Source organism: Gigantopelta aegis, chromosome 7 (assembly GCF_016097555.1).
Source record: "Gigantopelta aegis isolate Gae_Host chromosome 7, Gae_host_genome, whole genome shotgun sequence".
Lineage (NCBI taxonomy): Eukaryota > Metazoa > Mollusca > Gastropoda > Neomphalida > Peltospiridae > Gigantopelta > Gigantopelta aegis.
In genome coordinates this window covers 23,057,493-23,077,846 of record NC_054705.1, presented here as the reverse complement: position 1 = coordinate 23,077,846, position 20,354 = coordinate 23,057,493, and the positions used below count along the sequence as shown (strand labels likewise).

The window sequence follows — 20,354 nt, the reverse complement described above, 5'->3', positions numbered from 1 at the left end:
AGTAATGTATAATACTTGTAGTGTATCTTGTGGCTTCACACCCTTCCTCTCATACTAGCTGAACAAAGTGAGTAATGTATAATACTTGTAGTGTATCTTGTGGCTTCAAACCCTTCCTCTCATACTAGCTGAACAAAGTGAGTAATGTATAATACTTGTAGTGTATCTTGTGGCTTCAAACCCTTCCTCTCATTCTAGCTGAACAAACCCTTCCTCTCATACTAGCTGAACAAAGTGAGTAATGTATAATACTTGTAGTGTATCTTGTGGCTTCAAACCCTTCCTCTCATACTAGCTGAACAAAGTGAGTAATGTATAATACTTGTAGTGTACCTTGTGGCTTCACACCCTTCCTCTCATACTAGCTGAACAAAGTGAGTAATGTATAATACTTGTAGTGTATCTTGTGGCTTCAAACCCTTCCTCTCATACTAGCTGAACAAAGTGAGTAATGTATAATACTTGTAGTGTACCTTGTGGCTTCAAACCCTTCCTCTCATACTAGCTGAACAAAGTGAGTAATGTATAATACTTGTAGTGTACCTTGTGGCTTCAAACCCTTCCTCTCATACTAGCTGAACAAAGTGAGTAATGTATAATACTTGTAGTGTACCTTGTGGCTTCAAACCCTTCCTCTCATACTAGCTGAACAAAGTGAGTAATGTATAATACTTGTAGTGTACCTTGTGGCTTCAAACCCTTCCTCTCATACTAGCTGAACAAAGTGAGTAATGTATAATACTTGTAGTGTATAATACTTGTAGTGTACCTTGTGGCTTCAAACCCTTCCTCTCATACTAGCTGAACAAAGTGAGTAATGTATAATACTTGTGGTGTTCTTCACACCCTTCCTCTCATACTAGCTGAACAAAGTGAGTAATGTATAATACTTGTAGTGTACCTTGTGGCTTCAAACCCTTCCTCTCATACTAGCTGAACAAAGTGAGTAATGTATAATACTTGTAGTGTACCTTGTGGCTTCAAACCCTTCCTCTCATACTAGCTGAACAAAGTGAGTAATGTATAATACTTGTAGTGTACCTTGTGGCTTCAAACCCTTCCTCTCATACTAGCTGAACAAAGTGAGTAATGTATAATACTTGTAGTGTACCTTGTGGCTTCACACCCTTCCTCTCATACTAGCTGAACAAAGTGAGTAATGTATAATACATACTCATACTAGCTGAACAAAGTGAGTAATGTATAATACTTGTAGTGTACCTTGTGGCTTCACACCCTTCCTCTCATACTAGCTGAACAAAGTGAGTAATGTATAATACTTGTAGTGTATCTTGTGGCTTCAAACCCTTCCTCTCATACTAGCTGAACAAAGTGAGTAATGTATAATACTTGTAGTGTACCTACATGAAACGTGATTAACAAGTTAACAACATGATGATACAGATAATATACAAGTCAGAGCTCTTGGGTGAATGACACACAGGTCTCCCAGTAGTGTTTGTGTTTTGTGAGAGAACTTCAAGGCATGTTAACAGTATCTGTTCTCCCCGAGTCTGTCTTTCATGGGTAAATTATCCTTATTTATAAGACGCATACTAAACACGTATCTACATGTATACCCTGCATACTCCTAACATAAAAACATTGATATAATGTGTACGAAACATTGACCTTCGATGGACCGATATTTTACCTGAAAAGCAATCCGAACATGGCTTTTACCCCACCCCCCTTCCGAACATTGTTCGGATTGTGAAGCACATCGATATTTATAGACCGTCCCTAAACACGTATCTACATGTATGTAACATACAGTTGTCAAGGTGTACTCGTTCAGATGCCTGCAATACCCGTGGCAACAATTAAATTGCATTGTATTATATTGCTCGTTACATATTTAATTAGTGCTTGACACTAATTGGTTTGATTGGCATGTCTCTAAGTGGATACCATGGCAGACGTCAGATTACCAATTATCTAATTCTAATTAAAGCACATGTAAAAATAACGATATAATCCGTATTGTTATAAACTGAAGTTTAGCACTGTAACAGTAATAACAACAAACGTAGGACAGTAACTTTAACAGAGATATTGTCATCTGAAAGGATAAATTACACTGATACGATGTATTTAAAGTGACATATCCTACTTTTTAAACACTACTACATATTTGTCACTATTTGGTCCGTTTTCGATAATTGAAATCATACATTACTTAATTTTATTGTTTAGAATATGTACATTTCTGTATATCCGAAGTGTTTCTGGTCATCCTGGTGTTTGTAATACCGCGAAATGTATTTTTTATAATTCTAAAAACTTACGTACCTCTAAGAAGTAACGGATATGGAGATAAGCTTTTAGTCTATTTCAGTACCGGCCTCGGTGGTGCAGTGGTTAAGCCATCGGACTATAGGCTTGTAGGCATGGAATTTTAAATCCAGATATCGACTCTAAACCTTGAGTGAGTGCTCCGCAAGGCTCAATGGGTAGGTGTAAACCACATGCACCGACCAGTGATCCATAACTGGTTCAACAAAGGTCATGGTTTGTGCTATTCTGCCTGTGGGAAACGCAAATAAAAGATCCCTTGCTGCCTGTCGTAAAATAGTAGCCTATGTGGCGACAGCGGGTTTCCTCTAAAAACAGTGTCAGAATGACCATATGTTTGACGTCCAATAGTCGATGATAAGATAAAAACATCAATATGCTCTAGTGGCGTCGTTAAATAAAACAAACTTTACTTTTTTTTATCCAGATGTGTTACAGGTTTGTAGATTAACCAAACTTAAGTGTCCATTATCACGGGCTGAAACTTGGGTCTGCGACTTTCACACTCTTTCTGTTTTCTTTCTTTTGACAGGAAAAGAAGTGAGAACGGATAAACCATGCATTACAAATGGCGGCCAGACGCCATGTTCTTCCATTGTCTTTATAGTGACACTTTTTGTATACATGTGTCAACGTTGGTGTGTCACGTGAGATGGGTTTAATTTTTATTATCACTTGAAATGTTTCGGTGAGAACATCATTATTTTTGTTTCATAACACATCAGAATTACCAAATGGGCTATGATTAATAAAACAATGTGCTCTAGTGGTGTTGTTAAACAAAATAAACGTTCACTATATGTTGTGTTGTGTTATATTGTTATGTTATGTTGTTCGTATGAGTCCTGTTCAGTTCTGAAAAATGTGGCAACAAATACTTAATCCATTTTGGGTACTGTTGGTTTGTTGTGTTGTGTTGTGTTGTGTTGTCATGGTGTTACTGTGTGTTCTGTTATGCTATTCTGTGTTATGTTGTTACGCTATGATGTAATACTATTTGCTACCCTGTGCTAGGCAGTGTTTGTTATGTAATGATATCGTGCTCTATTAAGGTATCATCAGATTTGTTATGTCATGCTGCCATGTTATGTTTTGTTATGTAGCTATATTATTATGTTCCCTCGTCGGTGTGCCCATTGGGCTATTTCTCGTTCCAGCCAGCACTCCATAACTGGTGTACCAAAAGTAGTGGTGTTCGTAAACTAGCCAGTTCAACTTAATGGAGTATAATGCTAGGACAATACTACTGACTGCTAGCACTGAGTTCGTCAATTTTCTTCAGTCACAACTTCTACGACTGTCCAGTTGCTAGTCTGAGCGCTCTTACAACTCGATTATCGTTGTATAACCCATTAGTTGTTAATCTGAGCGCACATGTCGTAGGTTGAAAGTTGGGCAACTTACATCTCGGCCGTCGAGATGGTCAACATCGTTGTACAAGTTGACAGTCTGAGCCTAACATAACACAGTGGTGTACCAATGGTCATGGTGTTCGTAAATTAGTATCGTAGTGCAGCCAGTTCAACTTAATGAAGCGTAACACATCGAGAAACAGGTGTTAAAACATGTAGACGACAGTTTACAATATTATTTTAAATTTCCTAGACAACTCCCCCGCCCCCGCCCCAATGTAACGCAATATCATCATTTTGTCAAATCAAAAATATATTACATTTTGGACCTTAATTTAAAGAAATAAAGAAATGCTTTATCGACGCACTCTACACATTTAACTGAATTAATATGGTGTCCGACATATAGTTAGGACCCACACAGGTAATACGAGAGGAAACCCGTTGCCATGGACTACTGTGTTTTCCTTTAGCAGCAAGGGATGTTTGATATGCACTATCCTATAGGCAAAACGTAAGATAACACGTACCATAGTCTTTGTTACACTAATCCAGCCAGTGCACCACGACTGGTATTTCAAAGGCCGTGGTATGTACTACCCTGTCTGTGGGATGGTGCATATAAAAGATCCCTTGCTGCTGATCTGTGTAGTGAGACCTAAAGTAAAGCGAAATTCAAAAGAATGTAGGCAGAGCAACTTTGACGTTGATAATCACATTGAAACGTCATCGTATTGTTGGCGTAATAGTTATGTTTCCGGCAATGTCCGTAATATACGAAAACTATCGAGGTGTCATTCAAAGTTTTGTTTGTGTTTTCTAGTTACTCAAATGTAGACTGAGGTGCAGATTTACACATGGGCCTACATATTTTTAAACATATTAATTAAGACAGGAATAACTCGACACCGCTATAGGCTTCAGGTTTCGCAACATTTGGTCGATAACCTACTCAAAATACACCACTAGAGCACACTGATTTATTAATCATCGGCTATTGGATTGAGCAATTTTAAGGTCAAAGTTAAGGTTTATTTTGCTTAAGGACATCACCACAATGGACGCAGTCATAACATGGTCAAAAATGAAGTTTGTTTTGTTTAACGACATCACCACAATGGACGCAGTCATAACATGGTCAAAAATGAAGTTTGTTTTGTTTAACGACATCATTGTTTAACAACACACTGACGTATTAATAATCGGCTATTGGATGTCAAACATTTAGTAATTTTGACAGTCTTAGAGAAGAAACCCGCTACATTAGTAGCAAGGGGTATTTTATATACACCATCCCACAGACAGGATAATACATACCACGGCCTTTGATGTACTAGTTTTGGTGCACCAAATGGGCCCACAGACGGAGATCGATCCCAGACCGACCGCGCATCAAGCAAGCGTTTTAGCACTGATCTACGTCCCACGCCTACTAAAAAGTTGTAAAGAAGAAGAAAGGTTTTCCATACAAGAGTTCGACAAGGCTCACGAAGTCTAAACCACTCAATAAATTTAGCAAACGTCTGTCAAAATGTGTAACATCGTCTTTAAACGCGATGTACACTGCTCTAATTTGTTTTGCAAGCTATACTCTTCACAAAAAGTATGGGAATTTAAAATGCAAATGTCATTATCGATGATTGGAACAGAGATCAGCTTAAAAAAATGACTGCCTAGGAAAGAACGTTCATGGCTGCACAACCTAACACCCAAACACAGCCGAACATGTGGACGTGCAACACGCAGTAGCCCCGTACACGTGGGTTGGGAACTTGCGAGTCATTGGTGCTTTTGCCACTTCACAGTGGTTGAGTGATTACTACTGTTAATTTTGTTAAATCTGTTCTTTGGATGCATTGTTTGTCTTTGAATTAGTGTTGCGGCGTCTAAGACTATGGAACAGAATGAATGAATGAATGAATGAATGAATGTTTAACGACACCCCAACACGAAAAATACATCGGCTATTGGGTGTCAAACTATACTATGCAGTGGCGTAGGAAGGTGCCAAAAAGTGGGGTTGGGGTGGTACATGCCCCCCTTGCCCCACGCTTCCTACGCCAGTGTTATGGAACAGATACCAGCAGACCCAAAATGTTGATGACCGACCCCGTCCAGGGCGTCCCGGGTCAACCACACGAATCCAGGATCGATTCACCAGAACCCAGGTTCTATGAAATCGAGCTCAAACAGCGGCTCAAATCGCTGCACAGTTACACCAGGCTATTGGGTTCCGAGTAACGCGTCAGACGCTGCATGCTCAACAACCACGTGTTGTGCCACCGTTAACGAATTTCCACATGATAAACAGGCGCCAATGGTGTACACAGCGTAGAAACTGGGGGGATTCAATCTGGGGGGATTCAATCTGGATTTCTTGAATAGACGTGGTCGCGTTTGGCGACGTCGAAATGAACACCAAGCAAACGTCAATCTCGAGCCACATGACAGATTTGGTGGTGGTTCAATCATGATGTGGGGTGGCTTCACTATGACTGACAGAACACCACTCCATATTGTCCAAGGGAGGGTCACTGGTCAGTACTACCGGGATAACAATCTGGCACCGATTGTTGTCCCGTTTGCTCGCTGTGCTAGTCGAAGGTTTGAGTTTCAAGATGATGATGCTCAGGCCCACCGTGCTCATATTGTACATGTCTACGTTACCAGAATGCCATGGCCAGCAATGAGCCCTGACCTAATTTCCCCCATAGAGCACGTTCGGGACATGATAGGGAAACGTGTACGGTGACATCAACGGCCGCCGGCTACTTTAGCTGAACTTGGCCAGTCGCTGCAAGAGGAATGAAATAGTCTTCCTGAAATCGTCATTGGGAGATTGATACGTAGCATGCCACGTCGAATAAACGAATGATTGAGGAATAATCGGGGTATTACCTATTATTGATAAAAATATGTGAACGTTCAATTTTCATAAGTCATCCCTATCTTGTTTTAAGGTCGTTTGCATCCATACAATTTGCTGTCAACATGAACTGTTGGTTGCCATTTCTTCTCAATTCCTTCATTATTATCATGCATCTATTCCTAGATTGATGTCTCTTGATAGTTCTGTAATTGGCTGTTATTTCCTACATTCCCCTACTTTTTTGACTTGTATATATTATATTTACTTAAACGACAAGATTAACATGAAATAAATCCATAAAAGGAGTCTTGATCATAGATTTAACAAAGTGTTGTTATGACGTTAAATTAAAAACCGTTTTTGTAAAATATAAAAGAAGGTATAAATACAGAAGTTCGCATACGTTGTTTTCGCTTCCTATTTATTGCACTCGTGGTATATATTATTGCGCAAAATAAGAAAGAAAGAAATGTTTTATTTAACGACGCACTCAACACATTTTATTTACGGTTATATGGCGTCAGACATATGGTTAAGGACCACACAGATTCTAAGAGGAAACCCGCTGTCGCCACTACATGGGCTACTCTTCCGATTAGCAGCAAGGGATCTTTTATTTGCGCTTCCCACAGGCAGGATAGCACCTACCCATTGAGCCCTGCGGAGCACTCACTCAGGGTTTGGAGTCGGTATCTGGATTAAAAATCCCATGCCTCGACTGGGATCCGAACCCAGTACCCACCAGCCTGTAGACCGATGACCTGCCACGACGCCACCGAAGCCGGTGCGCAAAATAAACTCGTGCAATAAATAGCAAAGCGAAAACAACATATGTGAAGTTCTGTATATTTATCTCTATTGTAACTTCATCCAAATGAGTTACTGGTTTGTAACTTAACCAAACAGTGTCCATTTTGTACGGGTTAAAACTAGGGTCTGTGTCTTTAATTAAAAAGATAAAAATAAGATAAAACTGATTTTTACTCTTTACCAACAAATTAAAAAAAATTACTCTCTTTAAAAAATAGAAATCTCTTTACTATTTTTTCTTCTTCTAGCAACAACAGTATTGTTTGTGAGGTAAACAAATAACGCTTAATTAATAAAACAAGCAATACATGTTCCCTACCTAACACAACAGGGGCGTTACCAGCCATATTTGATGTTGATTCTAAATTTACAGCCGAGCACCGAAAGTGCGAGTGTTGTAGACGTCATATGGTGCATTCTGGCGACTTTGAGAACTAATTTTACACCTATAAATAAACTTGGAAATCGCAAGTTTTAATGCGGTAATTTGTAAAAAGAAATTGGGGAAAAATTATATGGACGCCACTGCGTACTTGCGTACAGGCAGTTACGCGCCTGATTGTTTTTATCTCCCTAATTTAAGAAACATACATTTGTGAAAAGTGGGTAAATCACCATAAAAGATAAATTTGAACAGTTACAGTACATGATAAAGAAATATACAAAATTCCATCTCGGTACAAAAGTCCTGAAAACTAATTTTTAAAACCGGCTTCGGTGGCGCAGTGGTGTACCATCAGACTACAGACTGATAGGTACTGGGTTCGGATCCCAGTCGAGGCATGGGATTTTCAATCCAGATACCGACTCCAAACCCTGAGCGAGTGCTCCGCAAGGCTCAGTGGGTAAGTGTAAACCACTTGCACCGACCAGTGATCCATAAATGGTTCAACAAAGGCCATGGTTTGTGCTATCCTGCCTGTGGGAAGCGCAAATAAAAGATTAATGAATTAAATACATTGTCCTGTACAAAATACCAGTGGCTGTATATTTAAATGTGTTTCTGGTCGTCCCAGTATTGTACTAACTGAAACTTCATTTCGTTTCCCGATATATCTTTTTTTCAGTACCTAGGCCTACGAAATCGCTGGGAGACCAAATCCAGTTTGGGCTACATACAAATAAGAGGACAACAAGAAACACTGAATATTTTATAAGTCGGAACACCTTACAATGGCCACAAACTCAGAATTGTCCCTTTAAGTTGTCCGCATTCTTCGAAGCGCTGAATCAGAACGGAACGGAATCTACTTAATGCGATTAAGCCTATTTTTAAAAGTATCCTGTTTCTCGATAGGGTAATGACACTGATGTAGGTCGCATTATGAATTAACAAAAGAGAGGATATTTCAACATTCTGCATAATTTAGCCTATGTCATAAGGGGCTGGACCAAGTTCAGTATGAGGTGCTACCGTCGTAGGATCAAATCACCGCAGTGGACCAATTCTCTTATTTGTTTTTTTCCTCTCCCAACCAACGCACCAAAGAAAGAAAATAAATGTTTTATTTATTACTAAGCACATTTTATTTACGGTTATATGGCGTCAAACCACCCAGATAACGAGAGGAAACCCGCTGTCGCCACTTCATGGGCTACTCTTTTCGATAAACAGCGAGGGATCTTTTATATGCACCATCCCACAGACATGGTAGTACATACCACGGCCTTTGATATACCAGTCGTTGTGCACTGGCTGGAACGAGAAATAGTACAATGGGCCCCCCGACGGGGATCGATCCCAGACCGACCGCATAGCGCTACCAACGCACCATGACTGGTACACCAAAGGCCATGATATGTGCTGTCCTGTCTATGGAAAAGAACATATAAAAGATTCCTTGCTACTAATGGAAAACAATTTACCAAATGTTTGACATCCAATAGCCAATGATTTTTAAATCAATGTACTCTAGTGGTGTCGTTAAACAAAATAAAAACTAAGTTTATTTCGTAGTGTAAATGGTTATGCATGTAAACTGCACAAAGTCACACAATTTCAATAGTTATTTTCGTGTTATATTCTAGTGTTGGGGATCGATTGGAATTTTATCATTGATCATTGGTTATAATCGATTTGCACGATACGATTAACTTTCGATTACACAATCGGTTAGAATTATGTGAACATAAGAAGGATTAGAACCATACGCACCATACACATGTTGACGTGTGCATTGGGATAGACCGTGGAAAGCACTAAATTGTACCTCTTAATAACTATTTAATATCATTGTTCTTTATGTACAATGATCTTGCGTACAGTGGTCTTGTTAAACAAAGCAAACTTTCCCTTTTAACGTAAAATATACCACTTTTCATTTAGAACCATTCCAGCTGATGGTTAAAAGGATATTTTATCATTAAAAAAGTTTCATATATATATATATATATATATATATATATATATATATATATATATATATATATATATATACACACACACACACACACACACTGTCAAAAAAGAAACGCGTAAGAGATAGGGAATGAAGAAAAGTATTTGATTTGACAAAATATCGTTTTTTGGTACTATGTAGCTGAATGACCATGTTTGGTAATGTTCCTGGAATGGGACAGCATGCCCAAAACGCACCCTAAAACAAATTTAATGTACGTTGTGGCACGTTATGCGACATTGCAGGAAATCAGCGTGAAATGGTCAGATTTTGGCGAATACACGTGAAACTCGGGGAAAAGATTGGGGTAGTGATGGGTATTTAAAGCCGCAATGCTCGCAATGATGCCTCATTTCCATTTCGATGTAGACGAGTTACAAGATGCCAAGACTAAGCCTGCCGAATCGAAACATTACTATAGGCCACCTCCAGTTAGGTGAATCGCAGTCAGCAGTCGCACGCCACACGGACGTCCACCAGAGCACCATTTCACGTCTCTGGGACAGGTACCAGCAGTTTCAATCAGCTGAAGACCGGCCCAGAAGTGGAAGACTTCGCATAACAACTGCAGCACAAGATCGCTACATCCGGGTTCTGCACATGCATCACCGAACTGCCACAACAACGAACACTGCTGGACGCATACCTGGTTTAAGAAGGGTGTCTGTATAAACCATTCGGAACCGACTTCGAGAAGCTGGTTTACGGGCTAGAAGACGGTATGTTGGCCCCGTCCTGCGACGTCAACATCGACATTTACGTGTTCGCTGGTGCACGAATATACAGGGTTGAACTTGGGAAACTGGCGGCGAGTATGGTTCAGGACGAGTCACGTTTCCTTCTACAGCCACGTGATGGACGACGTGTTTACAGACGCCGCAATGAACGTTTTACCAACAACTGCGTCGCCCAAGTTGACAGATTCGGTGGAGGAAGTGTCATGATGTGGGGAGCAATCTCATACACAGGCAGAAGTGAACTTGTATTCGTACAAGACAGTTGTACGCTACCGGGATGAAATTCTTCGCCGTCACATGCTTCCCATTTTGGATCAACAGAGAGAACTCTTTCAGCAGGACAATGCCAGGTCGCATACGGCACGTGTAACAATGGATTTTCTACAAAATGAGAACATTAATGTGCTGCCATGGCTACCAAGATCGCCAGATCTCAACCCCATTGAACATCTATTGGACAGACGTATACGCCAGCGTGACCCGGAGCCTCAGACGTTTCCGCAACTACAGGAAGAATGGGCTAGGATTCCACGTCCCCGGATTCAGAGACTCATTCAGTCTATGTCAAGAAGATGTCGCGCAGTGATTGCTGCCGCAGGTGGCCACACAAGGTACTGATTTCAACGCCCTTTTGCGACGCTGTTTGTTGACGAAAACGCCTCCACTGCCGCCAGTCCATAGCACGAACATTGTCACATACTGATGTGAAATTGTACTTTGATACGATCATAAATAACGAAACTATGCCATTTTGTATTAAAGAGATAATTCCATGAATATTTCGCCTATGCGTTTCGTTTTTGACAGAGTATATATATACACATTTCGACCTAATTCGACCCTATTTGACCTCATTTTGACCTGTAAGGTGATTTTTCAATATGCCAACCAGATTAATTTTGAAGAGGAACATGTAAGCTATCAAATTATACCAGTTGTTTGCTTTTAACAAATATGTTTATCGAAACCTTTTTTACGGCCTTTTCTGGAATTGGCCTACTGACTAATAGCCGATGTACTTTTTGTGCTTGGGTGTTGTTAAATATCTATTCTATTCTATTGATGACTTCGAGTCAGAATTACGAAATGTTTCACATCCTATAGCCGATGATTAATTGATCAATGTGCTCCAGTGCTCCAGTTTTAAAGAAGAAGGTACAGCGCTCGCTTGATGCGTGGTCGGCTTGGGATCGATCAGCGTCAGTGGGTCCATTTGTCTATTTCTCGTTCCAGCCAGTGCACCACGACTGGTATACCAAAGGCCGTGGTATGTACTTTTTTGTCTATGAGATGGTGCATTTAAAAGATCCCTTACTGCTAATCGAAAAGAGTAGCCCATGAAGTGTTTCCTCACTCAAAATCTGTGTGGTCCTTAACCATATGTCTGACGCCATATAACCGTAAATAAAATGTGTTGAGTGCGTCGTTAAACAAACTATTTTATTCCGAACTAAACGTGACAAACAGTGCGAAACAAATGTCACCTTAGCTAACCATACAACCCCCCCCCCGCGCCAAAAAACAAAAATAAAACAAAACAAAACAAAACAAAACCCATTGGGCCGATTTCATATGTTTGGGTTTCGTAACACCGGGTTATATCAAAACCTAGGTTTAACACTGGTTTACGTAAAACGCAAAAATACTTGACCAAGACCGTGGTGCATTTCACATGTGTGTGTTTTAATTGTGTTTATAAAACCACGCTTTTTACATGGGTTACCCGCAGATTTGGAAAGGGACACAAGCGAGATATAACTTACACTTCATCACTTTGTAGTTGAAACTCGTTACCGGTATATTATTGGCATTCGCGTTCGAGGTGGGGGATTAGCTACCCCCCCCCCCCTCCCCCAAGTGTAGAACAAATCTTCACATTCTGTCAAAAATGATGGACATGTTTGGGCAAAATGAGGTAGCATAAAAACGTTTCACCATGTATTTCCATAATTTTACTCACAATATTAGTTATAACCCATGTCAAATGCTTACAGAACTCTACATAGCTGTTGGTAATAATGCAAATATCAATAAAAGTTCTTATTGGCATTTCCCTTTAATTGTAACATAATATTTAAAAAAAAAAAGATGGGACGCGTACGCCTGAGGGCACCGAGACAACGTATGGTCAAAATTTCAAACCTGTGGGCCTATATCGCCTTGTTCCCCCTTTATTATGACGAGACGAACAAGGAAGTATGTCATTATAAGACTGCAGTCTATGATAGGCGTTTATTGCTTTGGTACCGGTGGTAACCGATCACCTTCCACGTACTTTCCGTTTTCGTGCAGTTCATACACCATGAAGAAAATGCTTATTTTTACTAATTTAGTAAATAACTATATTTATTATCCCAGTGACCACTCATAACAGGAAAAATATTTTCCATATTTTCTTAATGAGAAATATTCTGCAGTGGTGTGACGTACTATATTACTGGATGATTTAACGCTTACAAACCAATGACTTTGTCGGTACTAAATATAACATCATCACGATTTGGCAAACACACAAAATGACGTCATGTACTTTAATGAGTTTGCGTTCACGACTGTTTTAATGTTAAGTTTATAACAAAATGTCATTTTAACGTAAATCATTATTTATATTTTTAGCAGAATAACGATAACTTTTGTTTTTGAAAATTATCTGTGAACGTAATTAAAATGCAAAGTTATAGCAATACCAGAACAGTGTGTAAAGTGGTTTACATTGCTTCTATAGCCGACATGTACGTGCATGTGCGTCTAAAATAAAGACATTTAGAGAAAACATAGCTGGGGTAATAAATAGAATGGTTACAACTATCTTGGTACATATCAAAGTAATACGTCCCACTAGAATGCCAAGTGGGACGTAGCACTTTTTATTATCCACATGGTTCAAGATATTCAGGGAAATATAACCAGTATGACCCATATGTGTCATAATGATTTTTATTATCCACGTGGTTCAACATAACCGAGTTAATAATAATCATACGAAGCACACGTGTAACAACAAGTTTAATGACGTAATTTTGGGAAGCGACGTCACAACATGACGTTGCTTCTCTAGTCCTAGCTCAGACTGGGCAGTTGAAATATGACGTCATTTCATCGTCTTCTTCTAGTTGTGGCTGAAACATTTTGAGTTGGGTCTTGTTATTCATAAAGAAAATATCAATAATAATATGGATAATAAAGAAATTATTACACTAGTGTGTGAGTCGTTCTGATTTTACGAAACTCGTGTCAGGATTCATGTATTACCATTGCTTTCGCTCGGGTAATACAAAAATCCTGACACTCATTTCGTAAAATCAGCACTACACACAAGCTCGTATAATAATCTCTATCACGTGCACATCGAATGACGTCATTTTGGGAAGCGACGTCATAACTTAATGCGGCTTCACCAGTGTAAACGTTTACCACAATGACGTCATTTCAGAAAATGACGTTTCGTCGGAGATGTAAAGTGACGTCATTGGAATACTGACGTCATTCAAATTCAAAATTAGCTGGAATGTCGTGTCAGCCAACCAGAAAGAAATGTACTCTTACAACAGCCAATCGTTAAACGACAATGCCAGGACGACATACGATTTAGTTATGACATACGAGGGAAATCGTACGATAAATATGACCCTCGTTATGCTGTACCTCGTAGATAATAAAATCTAGTACGATACACAAGCTCGTATAATAATCTCTATTGACGTCACACGATGCCGTCATCAATTGGCGCACTACAACCTTACAGGAACGTAAACGAAACGAGATGAGTGATATAAATTAAGATCGATTATGGGTAATAAATAGGATATTAAACTCGCTACCATTTCATATCATGTTTATGTCCCTCGTGAAATAATGTTCATTGTCTAAAGCTAGTGACAATTGAAAATTATTTCACTAAACATTATACGAAATCGAAGCTTGTTTAATATCCTATAAATAACAAACTCGGTACCAGTTATTATCAAATGTATGTCCCGAGTGAAATACTTTTCATTTGTCACTCGCTAAAGCTCGCGACAACTAAACATTATTTGACTCGGGACATAAATTTGATAATAACTGGTATCTCGTTTATTATCCTCTATATATCTCAGGCGCTTTGCTGTTCATTCGCCACGAACATGGTGAATAATTTGCTGTGTCAAGGGGTGGATCTAATTATACAGTCGTGCTATTTTACCAAGATATCTCAAAGTGATATTTGCCAGTAATATAAATCAAGCGAAACGGCTTCTTTTATGTTTGCTATGAAAATACTTGACGTGAAAGGTGAGACGACCTCAAACCTTTATCGCTAGACATTACGAAGTAACCACGGCATAACACGCACGTAGATACGTTCAATATTACTAGCTAAGTTAGGGATTATAAAGGCAGGCTTCATGGATGCACGACATTTCTCGGTCATTTTCATCACCACACTAATAGTGGATGATGTGCTGACGCTAAATCATTCTGTTGTCAACACAACGCTCGGAAGAATGCGTGGTTTTCAGGAAAACATTCTCAATAAAACTATGGACGTTTTTTACGGGATTCCGTTCGCGAAACCGCCAATCGGCGATCTGCGGTTCAGGCGTCCCGAGGAACTTCCTCCATGGGGTGACAGCATCAAGGATATGCTGGAAATGAAGGCCTCCTGTTTACAGCCACCCACGCAGTCTCTACAACCACCCACTTCTCATTTCGCGGACGCAGAAAATCTGCGAGTGGATACGTCCAACAAGAGCGAGGACTGTCTCTACTTGAATATCTGGGCTCCTCATTCAGCTGAAAACAAAATAGCCACTTTGGTATGGATACACGGCGGGGCTTTTTACTCCGGGTCAGCTAATGTCAAGATGTATGACGGGACGTATTTGGCCGCTGCTAATGATGTTATTATCGTGGCGTTGAATTATCGCCTGGGCCCGTTCGGGTTTCTTTACACTGGAAGCGACGATGCCCCTGGGAACCAGGGCTTGCTGGATCAGACCGCAGCCTTGAAGTGGATTCACTCCAACATAGAACAGTTTGGCGGAAACAGGAATAAAATCACCTTATTTGGCGAAAGCGCTGGATCCGTTATGGTCAACCACCATCTTTTCTCTCCCCTTTCACGTAATTACTTCACGTCCGCCATCATGGAAAGTGGATCAACTTTGGCAGAATTTGTCATCGCCAACCCGTCTGTGGCGAAAAAAGAAGCAACGAAGTTGGCCACGCTTGTTGGATGTAAGAAGCAGACGACAGAACAGGAAGTTGCGTCATGTCTAAGACGGACTGACCCGAGGCTAATTATCAAAAATATGTTCGCCGCCTCCTCCTCGCCGTTTCCATTCGCACCAACAGTGGATGGCCAGTTTCTTCCAGATCACCCGAGAGCAATGCTGAAGCGCGGCAATATAAAGAATGCCAGGGGTAAGTTAAGAAGACCCAAAGGGTTTTATCGAACATTAATTAATTAATATTTTGTTTATTTATTTAAAAATGTGAGAACAAGTCACTTTATTCTATAATTAAATTAAAAAATGTTTTAAATTTTTTATTATTATTATTATTATTATTATTATTATTATTGTCCAACTGCCCCTTTCCTTTCTTTCCTTTGAATTCCATCTCATTTCTTCCAGATCGAGCAATCCTCCTATCTTTCAACTTCTTTCGCTGTCCACCTGCACATCCCAGTCCTTGTCTCTTGAACAGCGGCATGAGCTCGTCTCCTGGGACTATCCGTGCCACACACCTGCCATTCCCCATCAGCTTTTAGCGGTGGGCTTAGCCTGACCCTTTAGTGGTCCGACGAAAGACCGAAATGGACCGACGAAACACCGAAAGGGACCGAAATGGATCGAAGAAACACCGAGAATGACCAACATTTTATCCAGAAGTTGTAATATCTTGTTGTAAAGAACTTCGAGTCTTTTCATATCGTTTCAGGCCTCACGCGAGATCAAAATCATAGAGCGAAGTCACTCCTCTCTCAAACTTTAGAGAGGGCGAAGTTTTTAACAGCAGGGAGACTTGAATTTTTAATCCTAAATAAAATACGCAAAACGAAGTTATCTTAATACAGGTGTAACTTTTACAATCTGTATTTTTTTTACCATCTGTAATGCTAATTGTTGGATATGTGCTCTATAGTTGTTGTTTTTTTAAATCACCTTTCCACATATCACCTTCTTTAGAAATAATGAAATGCAATTGAAAAGCACTAATTGAACCGTTTAGAATCAATTTTCTCGCAAGTTTGTCTTCTTATTTCATTTAATAACTTCACCACACAGAGTATTGTCCTAGTAGATTAATATACCACGGTCAAGCTTAGATTACCCAGAGGAAATTAAATGCATTCCACGGGCACAGTTTCTTAATTGATACACTGTAGATCTGTTAGACTGAATGGGTACTAGTATCCGCGAAGGTGTGAAAATTGCTTATCTGCTGCACCTTGTCACTCTTATTTTAATATATATATATATATCTATATATCTCTCTCTCTCTCTCTCTCTCTCTCTCTCTCTCTCTCTCTCTCTCTCTCTCTCTCTCTCTCTCTCTCCTATATATATATATATATATATATATATATATATATATATATAATTTACAGTGGCCTCTTGACAGGGGCACATCAGCGACTTGCGGATCAATGTTGAATTTATTAATTATGACCAAATTCTACGTAAAACGAGTTAATTACTCCCCACATTCTTTTCACGTCTAGGTCTGCTGCTCCAATCGATTTTCTTTTCTAATGTATTTTCCTGTGGAGCATTACCCGAACACCCTAAAACAATTCACTCGCCATAGTCTAGATCCCCACCCGTGTACAATTTCCAGCACATTCGCTTGACAATACACTTCAACAGTCAGTAACACGTTTAGGCCAACTTTTAGTGCCAGACACGCGTGTTGTATGAGCTAGTCCATCTATGTGTGAGCCTGATACACGATTTTGCGGCGCCAGTCTCTCTTCAAAGTCTCAGACACTTCACACGTAATTATTATCTATGAACAGGTGTTCCTCAAGTTCATCACCATTCATCCGTCATTGTGTACATTGACTATTTCTAAAAAGGCGACACAGAATTCGCCTTACACGGCGAAGTCAGGCTGGTCAGAGCGAAGTTTGGGCACACTTCGCCCGGTCGCTTGAGCACTGACAGTTTATTAAACAAAACTAATATATATACATGTACATTGGTGTTTCCCCCAGACTGGTCAGGGGGACAGGGTGCTGGAATGTAGGGACATGGTGGTGATCTTAAAAGGCAAAGTGCTGATCAATAATGGCAAGGTTCCATTTCAGAATTCTCAAGCACGAATTTTAATAAAATATACAAAAACGTGTGTATATATGTGTTATATATATATATATATATATATATATATATATATATATATATATATATATATATATTATTAATATATATGTGTGTGTGTATACATATCTATATATATATATATTTTTTAAATATATATTTTATATATTATATATTATTATTATTATTTTATATATACATATATAATACATATATAATACATATATATAATACATTTTAAATATATATATATTATTAATATATATATATATAATTATAATTATTATTGTAGTTATTATTTTTATTATTATTATTATTATACATATAGATATATTAAATATTATATATATTATTAATATATATATATATTATTAATATATTATATTACTCTTCAAAACAGTAGGAGAACCTGAAATATTAATGTTAATATCAACTATTAGATGGAACATATGTTTTTTTACATGCTAGTAAAGAACGTTCAAGTCGGTTTATGAACACACCGAAACACATTCCATAGTTTGCACACGCATCACGCACTCATTCTCGATTTTGACAATTTCCAGAAAGGTCCATTAACCACTGTGGAACATTATTTCTGTCAATCTTTTTCATTCTGTTGAATTTGCGATTTACTGGTAAAAAATCGTCAACTTTTCAATTTTCACTTCTGACCCCAATCGTCCTTCATAAAATATACTGTAATACTGAACTACCGGTTGTAAAGTTTGCCCAATTAATTCACTATTACCATATAACCATTTCCCACAGCTAATATACCTTACAATTTTGGCAATTGTAAATTTTTATTAGAGTTCCCCTACTACATATATATATATATATATATATATATATATATATATATATATATATATATATATATATATCACATATTATTATATATATTATATTATATATATTATTATTTATATATATTACTATATATATGTGTGTGTGTGGAGAGAGAGAGAGAGAGAGAGAGAGAGAGAGAGAGAGAGAGAGAGAGAGAGAGAGAGAGAGAGAGAGAGAGAGAGAGAGTGTGAGTGTGTGTGCAGTAGAAAAGCGATCCAGTTTTGAAATCTATTTCAAAGATTATTTTAATGTAATGTATACTCATACCGAAATTGGTTTGGTGGTATATAATTCAGTCCAGAGATTGCCTGTGTGTGCGTGTGCGTATGTGACTCGTTAGTGTATGTGTCGATCTGTCTCTCTCCCACTCTTTCAATCAATCAGTCTGTATTTCAGTCTCTCTCTCTCTCTCTCTCTCTCTCTCTCTCTCTCTCTCTCTCTCTCTCTCTCTCTCTCTCTCTGTCTCTCTGCATGTCTCTGTCTGCGTTTTTTTTTCACCGGCCTCGGTGGCGTCGTGGTAGGCCATCGATCTACAAGCTGGTAGGTACTGGGTTCGGATCCCAGTCGAGGCATGGGATTTTTAATCCAGATACCGACTCCAAACCCTGAGTGAGTGCTGCGCAAGGCTCAATGGGTAGGTGTAAACCACTTGCACCGACTAGTGATCCATAACTGGTTCAACAAAGGCCATGGTTTGTGCTATCCTGCCTGTGGGAAGCGCAAATAAAAGATCCCTTGCTGCTAATTGGAAGAGTAGCCCATGTAGTGGCGACAGCGGGTTTCCTCTCAAAATCTGTGTGGTCCTTAACCATATGTCTGACGCCATATAACCGTAGATAAAATGTGTTGAGTGCGTCGTTAAATAAAACATTTCTTTCTGTCTGCTTTTCACCCTATGCTTGTTGCTATTTTATTCAGTGATATCATTTGTAGTAACTGAAGTACGTTTTGTGAATAAAAATAATGAATTAGAAAACTCAAGTGCACACACATTGTAACTGTTAGCCGCATATACTATGGGTTGAAATTACAAGAGGTGTTGCAAAAAGGACTATCAATTTATTTCGAAGAGAATATTTGTGTGCGAAGAATATTTCTTGATCGTGATAATTTATTTTTAGTTCCCAATATGAGGAATTTTACGACAATGAATGATCCACAATAGTGTAGACGCGATATCGTATTGCCTGTTCACAATGAATGATCCACAATAGTGTAGACGCGATATCGTATTGCCTGTTCACAATGAATGATCCACAATAGTGTAGACGCGATATCGTATTGCCTGTTCACAATGAATGATCCACAATAGTGTTGACGCGATATCGTATTGCCTGTTCACAATGAATGATCCACAATAGTGTTGACGCGATATCGTATTGCCTGTTGACAATGAATGATCCACAATAGTGTTGACGCGATATCGTATTGCCTGTTGACAATGAATGATCCACAATAGTGTTGACGCGATATCGTATTGCCTGTTGACAATGAATGATCCACAATAGTGTTGACGCGATATCGTATTGCCTGTTGACAATGAATGATCCACAATAGTGTTGACGCGATATCGTATTGCCTGTTGACAATGAATGATCCACAATAGTGTTGACGCGATATCGTATTGCCTGTTCACAATGAATGATCCACAATAGTGTTGACGCGATATCGTATTGCCTGTTGACAAAGGGTTTAAGCTTCCTTTACAACTTGTATGTGGTATATTTTTTGTGTTTTAA

At 39.0% G+C, this 20,354-nt stretch overlaps 1 protein-coding gene and 1 long non-coding RNA gene across 2 annotated transcripts; both read left to right on the top strand.

The window, feature by feature from the left end:
* Positions 1 to 26: 26 nt before the first annotated feature.
* On the top strand, positions 27 to 3,061 carry LOC121377646. The gene is made up of 2 exons (XR_005958639.1): positions 27 to 67; positions 2,828 to 3,061. It is a non-coding gene; the product is annotated as an uncharacterized LOC121377646 (long non-coding RNA).
* Positions 3,062 to 14,847: 11,786 nt separating this feature from the next.
* LOC121377976 (cholinesterase-like) lies at positions 14,848 to 16,544 on the top strand. Its single transcript, XM_041506072.1, has 2 exons — positions 14,848 to 15,865; positions 16,078 to 16,544. Exons 1-2 carry the CDS (start codon positions 14,848 to 14,850, stop codon positions 16,212 to 16,214), a joined length of 1,155 nt encoding a protein of 384 aa, XP_041362006.1. The 3' UTR covers positions 16,215 to 16,544.
* The last annotated feature ends 3,810 nt before the right edge of the window (positions 16,545 to 20,354 follow it).